The sequence below is a fragment of the Cicer arietinum genome, chromosome 7 (genome assembly GCF_000331145.2).
Source record: "Cicer arietinum cultivar CDC Frontier isolate Library 1 chromosome 7, Cicar.CDCFrontier_v2.0, whole genome shotgun sequence".
In the NCBI taxonomy this organism is placed as follows: Eukaryota; Viridiplantae; Streptophyta; class Magnoliopsida; order Fabales; family Fabaceae; genus Cicer; species Cicer arietinum.
Window position 1 is genome coordinate 22149198 of NC_021166.2, and position 8288 is coordinate 22157485.

At 25.4% G+C, this 8288-nt stretch overlaps 1 protein-coding gene across 1 annotated transcript; it reads left to right on the top strand.

Moving 5' to 3' along the window:
- The first annotated feature begins 362 nt into the window (after positions 1-362).
- On the top strand, positions 363-4573 carry CAAP1 (floral homeotic protein APETALA 1-like). Its single transcript, XM_004509697.4, has 8 exons — positions 363-836; positions 3060-3138; positions 3251-3315; positions 3403-3502; positions 3597-3638; positions 3735-3776; positions 3871-3986; positions 4225-4573. Exons 1-8 carry the CDS (start codon positions 652-654, stop codon positions 4316-4318), a joined length of 723 nt encoding a protein of 240 aa, XP_004509754.1. The 5' UTR covers positions 363-651; the 3' UTR covers positions 4319-4573.
- The last annotated feature ends 3715 nt before the right edge of the window (positions 4574-8288 follow it).

An 8288-nucleotide genomic window follows, 5' to 3' on the forward strand; every position in this document is an offset into this window, starting at 1 on the left:
AAACATTCTACAAAACATTAATTGTGTTATTTGATTTTTATAGGTTCTTTTATAATTTTATTCAAGTGAAAATTTAAATCCTTTGTGGTTGTTCTACATTCTATGAAATCTAAAATAAATCTTATGAATCATATAATTTTGAATAGGGTTTATTTGAGGTATAATAAAGAAGATTAATGGTGTTATAAACGTATTCAAAAAAGGAAAGTAAAAAAGCAAAAGAGAGATATGATTGTGTGGCTGTTAGTTAAGAAAGACATCAACTTGGAAAGAGAGAAACCAATGGATTGTCGACAGCACAACATTATCAAAACATCTGTGGTATTATGATTAGAAAACAAGAAACCAGAAACCAGAAAAGAGAAAGCAGTATAATATAATAAAATAATAGAGTGATAGATAGATAGAAAAGAAGACTCACACACACTGAGTGTGGTCTCTCTTGCACAAAACTTGTCCAGAAGAAGAAAGACCCATAAATTAACATTCTCTCAGCTAGTTTTGCTATAATAGCAAGCCTTTTAAGCATATTTCTGGGGTTTGTTCCCTTTTACTTGTTTAGGTTTTTGTTGGGAGAAAAAAGGGTAAGAAAGAAGAATTGTAATATAATTAAAGCAAAAAATAATTACCAAAAATATTATTATTATTATTATGGGAAGAGGTAGGGTTCAGTTGAAGAGGATAGAAAACAAGATCAATCGTCAGGTTACTTTCTCCAAAAGGAGAGCTGGACTTCTCAAGAAAGCTCATGAGATCTCTGTTCTTTGTGATGCTGAAGTTGCTTTGATTGTCTTCTCCCACAAAGGAAAGCTCTTTGAATATGCCACTGATTCTTGGTAATTTTTTTTTTTATTATATATTATCATATAATTTTCACTTATCTCTCTCATTTTATTCATATTTTCATTGCACTGATTTTTTATTAAACATATTTCACTCTTTTTTTTTTATCTCTCTCCCTCACACAAAATATATTTATTCATATCTTTTTTTATATTTTCATTGTACTAATTTTTTATTAAATATTTTGTACTATATACTTTTTATGTGTATATCATATAATTTGAAAATATTTCTCTCTCTCACACACAAAATATTTATTTCTTGTGTGTAAAGTGAAGTTGATCTATGCATATTACTAATTTAGATTTACATTGTGAAGGATTTTTCAGCTTCTGATTATTTTTTCCAATTTTGTAACCTTGTTTTTTCCCTTTTCACTTGAGAAGGGTCCCCATTTTTTTGGGGTGCAAAGCCAAAGGAGAAAATGGTTTCAACATTGCACTGATTTATTGTACTATATATACTTTTTATGTGTATATCATATAAATTGAAGATATATATCTTTCTAACACACAATATATTTCTTTCTTTCGTGTAAGTGAAGTTGATCTATGAATATTAGTAATTTATTTTTCCATTGAGTAAAGGAGTTTTGTTTTTAGCCTTGATTTTTTTTTTCCAATTTCTAAACCTTGTTTTTTCCTTTTTCACTTTTGAAGGGTTTCTCCTTTTTTGGGTGCAAATCTAAAGAAGAAAATGCTTTCTTCTTTGTTTTCTCTTCCAAATCTGAGTTTTGGTTGGATCAAACAGTGCATACCTAAAACTATATGTTTTATTTTATTAAAAGAAAAATATAGAAGAGAGTTTTAATGACAATAAATGTTCATACTTCTCTAAAAAAAGTTTTTTTATGCATTTTTAAAGGATACTTCATGTAAATTATTGATTTTTTTTTTATTTTGATGTAAAAAATAATATTTTTTTATTAAATATTTTTTCCACACATCATTGATATTTTTTTCTTATTAAAAGATTCTATATATCCATACTAGGTAGAAAATTATAGAATACAACCTGATCCTGTAGAAAGCCCTAGTTTTATTTCTTGATATAATTATTTATTTAATTAAATTTGTAGAAATATATACCTTGATGAGGTGTTTAATTAATCTTATGGAAACAAAGTCAGTAAGAGTGTGACAGTATTTGGTTATTACTTGTCACAAGTTCATTTTGGATCTCAAGTCCTTTCATTTCAGAAAACCTATATTTATAGAAGCATCATTTGCTGACCCTTGTTGCTTGTTGTACTTATTTATTTATTTTTCCTCTTTTGATGGATGTTAATGCTTTAATAACATTTATTCAACACGTATTTTGAACAACACAGGTGTCGTGTTCATTTTGAAGCTTAAGTCCTTTCAAAGCATGGAGGCTTATGTTGCATGCTTTTCCGTTAATTATAAACAGAACTAATATTCTTGCTTTCGCTTCTAACTTCTAGGTGCTTCGTGTCAATTAATTAAACATCTATAACTTCTAGTTTTTCTTCACTTCGATTGGACGGTTCAGATATTTTTTTACATTGAATTTTTGCATACCAAAATTTTAATTTTATTCTTATCAAAAGAATAAAAAGTTACATTAGTAAAGTTTTATTATTATTTTTAAATTCTAACTCAAAAAATAAATATTAATATTGTTAACATATTAAACTTAAATTTTTTAATTTGTGTATAAATTTTGGATGATATTTATTATCTCATTTACATCTTCAAAATAAAACTATGTTATTATTTAATTTGTTTTAGAAAAACAAAATTAAATTTCAAGAGTATATTTATAGTGAAGTATATTTATTATCTCATTTTTATTTTTAAGACATTTTTTTCTTTTAGGTATTTCTGTGAAGTATTAAACTATATAATTTGGTTGTTTTAATTATGATATTTTAAGCTTTTTGCTTGGTGTTTTTTTAATAGAAAATATTTATCAATATGATGGAAATCAATATTGAATGGTAGAAATGAAACATGGCTTTCCTTTATTTATTATTCTTGTATTGTAGTTTATGATTATTTTTTCCCAGATTGGTATAGCATGGTAACAATATCCTTTGTTTGTTTTTAATATTTTTGAAAAATGCAAAATTTATTTAAGAGGCTATAAACTAGCACAGAAGCCAAAAGATACAACAGTTTGAGTAACAACATGATTGGTTTGGGTGTGATTGTTATAAGTGAATATAATTGTTATATATAATTATGATGAAACAGCATGGAGAAGATACTGGAGCGGTATGAAAGGTATTCATATGCAGAGAGGCAGCTAGTTGCAAATGATTCGGAGTCTCAGGTTTGTTCATTTCATCCAATACATTCTTAGTACTTAGTAGTACTCTAATATTTTCTAGGATATATATATGGCTAATTAATGAAACTATAATTGTGGTTGCAAATTGATGCAGGGAAATTGGACCATTGAGTATACTAGACTGAAGGCAAAGATTGATCTTTTGCAGAGAAACTATAGGTATATATTAATTATGAATGTGTACTTTGTTTAACTTAAAACATTTACTAATTAATTACCTTTTATTATGAAAATGATAATGAATAGGCATTACATGGGAGAAGATTTGGGTTCAATGAGTCTCAAAGAACTTCAGAGTCTGGAACAGCAGTTAGATACTGCTCTCAAACAAATTCGTACACGCAGAGTACAAATTTATTATATATAATTAATAATTATCATCTATATACTTTTATACTTCACTTACATTCTTTAATTATTATTAAATTTATTTTGAACAGAACCAACTCATGTATGAGTCTATTTCAGAGCTTCAGAAAAAGGTACAAGCTCCAATTAATCTTTGGTTTTAATTTTTATTATTGTATATGCATCTATCAAGATAATCAATGTGACATGTGCTCGATCTACTTTGGCAGGAGAAAGTGATACAGGAGCAGAATAGCATGCTTGCAAAGAAGGTTATTTATTTTGTTTTTTCAATATACCTAACATCATTTTGTTATACTTCATGATTTTATAAGACCATTTTGATATAATTTAAAATATAATTAGATCAAGGAGAAAGAAAAGATTGCAGCTCAACAACAGGCACAATGGGAGCACCCAAACCATGGAGGAGTTAATCCATCTTTCTTACTACAGCAGCAACTTCCAAGTTTGAACATGGGGTGAACATTTCTATAACATCCATTTATTATTATAAATTTTACTATTTTTTTATATTAATTAAATAAATGTTAAATATATAAGTGCGGTAACTCATATACGTAATCTCTAGTCGTATCTCGTGAAGTATTTGACACGCTCATTTTCCTTGACCCCAAACATTATTATTATTATTATTATTATTATTATTATTATTATTATTATTATTATTATTATTAATTTTTATTTGATATTTTGCAGTGGCAATTACCGTGAGGAAGCACCGGAAATGGGGAGGAATGAGCTTGACCTGACCCTGGAACCATTGTATACTTGCCACCTTGGATGCTTTTAATTTGAAAACCTTCTAAGAGGTGGATGGTATTATCAAATATTTATATGCTAAAGGCATATAATATATATATATGTGGCTCTATGTTTTGTAGTTTAATTTCCCTATTTTGAAGACGTTAATAGTGTGTTGTAAGCTTAATTATAACTTGATTACAAGGTTAGACTCTTAATTAAGCTTTTCTATGTGTTAATTAAATTCAGTGCTGAAAGGCATGTCCAGTAATGACATTCTAGCTGATTAAGCATCGACTTTTTATTTTGTGTATTCGTTAATTTTCTTTTGTTTTAAATAGTTTAACGGTAAAACACTCACATTAAATGCAGATATTGCATACTCAAACCGCAATTACTAAATTGAGTATTGGTTAGTAACACATACATTTTTATTTATAAAATAATATAATTACATCCTTTTAAAACCATATATTTTTCTTTACATTTTAACAGCGTTTCATAAAAAAAATGTGCGTGTACATATAAATTATTTGAAATGTATTTTAATATTGTTGATTAATATCTAAATTATAAAATAATTTTTTTTAACGTCGAACCAAAATCTATCATTTTATAACACAATCATATACTACATATAGTTTTAACATCAACAAATAAAAAATTTATTGAGTTAGTTGGTCTGACAAATGCCAAACCAAAAAGGATGCATGGAGTGTGGAGAAAGTGGAATTGTTCAATGTAGTTTTGCTTATCAAGTGGAAATGGCGTATTCTCAATTTGGCATTACCTTCTTCGCCATAGGTATGATCCATTTCGTACTAATTGAGATTCTTAATAAAATACATCTAGTTTTACTTCTAAAGATTCTTTATGGTGGTGAGATCATATGCTTCTAGATTATGTTAGTAGTGGTAGTTGTACTTGGTTTTGTGAATATTAAAATATATAATATAAAAAAAATATGTAAATGAAATTATATTGTTGGAAATTTATGTTTCTATGAGTAATTTTATGATGAATTATTTTGCTTAATAATTTAATATAAAGAATCAATTTTATTTATTTAATTGTTGATAATTGATATAATATATTGATTATCAATCACACAAAGTTATATAAAAATCCACAATTTGTTAAGATTATAATCTAGCCATCGATAAGTACGTATATTTTTTAAAAATTTATTATACTTTTATTTGAAATTATTTTAAAAAGTATCAAATAATTTTAAAATTTTATAAAAGTTTGTAAAGTTGATCTAGGCAGTAAGAACTTTGGATCTAACAGTTAGATCAGTAAAATTGATCATTAATATTAATTTATTAAACGAAGTAACTAATTACATAATTACTGTTGAAGTCAACTAATATTCGTCTTTATTTACATATAAATGATATATGTTACTTTTTACTAATTTGTACACATCCATATTAAATTTAATAATACAACATTAATTTAGATAATTATCTATAATATAAATGAAATAGCTTATTTTTAATTTAATTAAAAGTTATTTTGATAATTATACATTTAAAATCAATTTTGTTTAAACAATCCAAACAACCGATAAGAATCACTTTTACATAAATATATTTAAATATAATTAATTTATATTAAATTCAATTTTAATTAAAATTAATTATATGCTCAAAATTAATTCTACTAAAATTAATTTTTATCACTACAAAAATAAACACATTTAGTGCATGGTAAATTGTCATGTCCGTTATTGATTTAATTTATATTTGAGAGTGATAGAGTATATTGGAGAAATTGAATGTCAAGAGCGTCATATATTCAATTCTCTCTCTAAGAACCAATTACTAATATTTGTTATTTAAAAATATGTATAGCCTAGTCTCTCCGTGTTGTATAAGTCTATGAAGTTAAAGTAAGTTTTGTTTAGAGATGCGCCTTTAGGCTTTTATCCGTAATGTGTGAGTTGGCGAAGACAGAAGAGAGCTATGGACAAGACTCTGGAAAAATACGTATGTAGCATGAAAACGGAGCAAGGAGAGGACAGTAGTTAGTTATGTCCATTTATACGTTCACCAAACATCTCCTTTAACGTACTGTCTAATACAGTTCTATAACAGTGTATCTCACCTTTCTTACTATTTTCCAAACTTTTTTTTCAATCTTCTGTTAACTCTCACTTAATATATACTTAAAAATGAAACAAAAATATTCTTTTTTATTGAAGTAACTTTAAATATAGAGTTGTATTATTTTAACACAAATTTTTTGTAATACATAGTCAAAATGCATCCTTTAATTTTTTAAGTTACATGAAAATGTTAAATTGATCTTTTATTTTTTTTTATTAAATTAATTTTTTATGTTTATAAACATTAAAGTGTTGAACTATTTTTAGTCATAATTTCATTTTAATAATTTTTAGTTAGAAATTTTTAAAATTATTATGAATTTTGTTATCTATCATACAAAAATAATGAATTTTTATGTAATTTCAATATCTAGATTAAGAGAAACTCATGTTTAATTTTAAAAACTCTAATATTTATCTCATTAAAATGTATCTCATTAAAAGACACTAATGATCCAAATTTAATGAGATGCATATTGGAGATGTGTTTTGCCTAATAAATATCAAAAAAATATTACAACTCATTAACCATGTATAGAACATAATTAACCATAATTTTTAAATAAATATTTGAACATAGATTGTGTTTAAAAGATATTAAAAAATCATTTATACGTATATTTTAATATAATTAAAAATTGTAGTTAATAAAATTCAAAATATTTGTCCAAAAGTCCTAGTACAATTTGTCATCTCTTAAATAAAGTTCAAAACTACAGTGGATGACTACTAAGTTGCAACTAAATGTGTACATGGTTACTAACCAAACTAAATTAGATAAAATTTATTATTCGGTTCACATTTAAAAACCACTTTTATAAAAACTAGTTTTTTTTAATCGGTTTCAATTTAATTCTAAATTATTTTGAATTGATTTGAAAAAAAAAACAACTGATTTAATATATATGAACCGAATTTAAATATTAAAATTAAATTAAAAAAAAAAAAACTTATTTACTATTAGTATTAATAAATATTGGAATTGGTGGCTAGAGACAGTGGCGGTTGTGGAGAGTGATAAAATAACATGATAATTTAGAAAAAGATTGCAAGAGTTGATCAATAAAAAGGATTTGACTTCAACTCATTTGAGTCGGTTTTAGCTGAATTTAATATTCAAATCGATCAATTTCATTTGAATTAATATTGATTTTTCAATCCGTAATTTTACATCAAACCAAACTAATCAATTATTAAGAATCTTGATAGAAGTTATGAAAAAGTGAAAATATATAACTGAAGATAAATTACATATTATTAGAATGAGAAAATATTAAAAGAAAAAAATACATGATATGTTCGACATTAGTGGAGACTTAATATACTAACCATTTAGAAACTAGTTATAACAAACTTTTATATTTGATATTAAGAAATTATGAAATATATATATATATATATATATATATATATATATTTATGAGTCGAAGATAAAATAGTCATCAGGTTAATTTTAAAAAGAAGAATATCACCCCAAAAAAAATTATGAAAGAAATCAGAAGATTCTGATGATGTCTTGTTTCTTATTTTAATTTTTTTTTCTTTTAAGATCTTTGCCATCGATATTTCTTGTTTTTCTCCTGGATTATTCATCCAGAATAATTTTTTTGAAATTAGTAGGCTACAACGGAAGCTATTGTTGGACTTTAGTCCTCTTAATCTTAATTTTGACATAATTAACAAACATACAATGTTCATACATCATATGATAAATCTAACATTTTAACTGAGCAAGATTTCAGGAACAACAACTCAAACCTACACACTTGAGACAAATTGCTTGGAACTCAAGAAATCAACAAAAGTTGAAAATCTACTGAGTAAAATCGATTGGGAAATCGATTTCATAAAAAGGGTTGTAAGGAAACATAACTGTTTGTGGTTGTATAATCGATTAGGCAATCGACTG

What these genes read in the sequence shown, in the direction of transcription:
- CAAP1 (XM_004509697.4), top strand. Translation starts at nt 652, where the DNA reads ATGGGAAGAGGTAGGGTTCAGTTGAAGAGGATAGAAAACAAGATCAAT. An exon ending in GAATATGCCACTGATTCTTG is followed by an intron (nt 837 to 3,059) that starts GTAATTTTTTTT and finishes ATGATGAAACAG; the next exon opens with CATGGAGAAGATACTGGAGC. An exon ending in CAAATGATTCGGAGTCTCAG is followed by an intron (nt 3,139 to 3,250) that starts GTTTGTTCATTT and finishes AAATTGATGCAG; the next exon opens with GGAAATTGGACCATTGAGTA.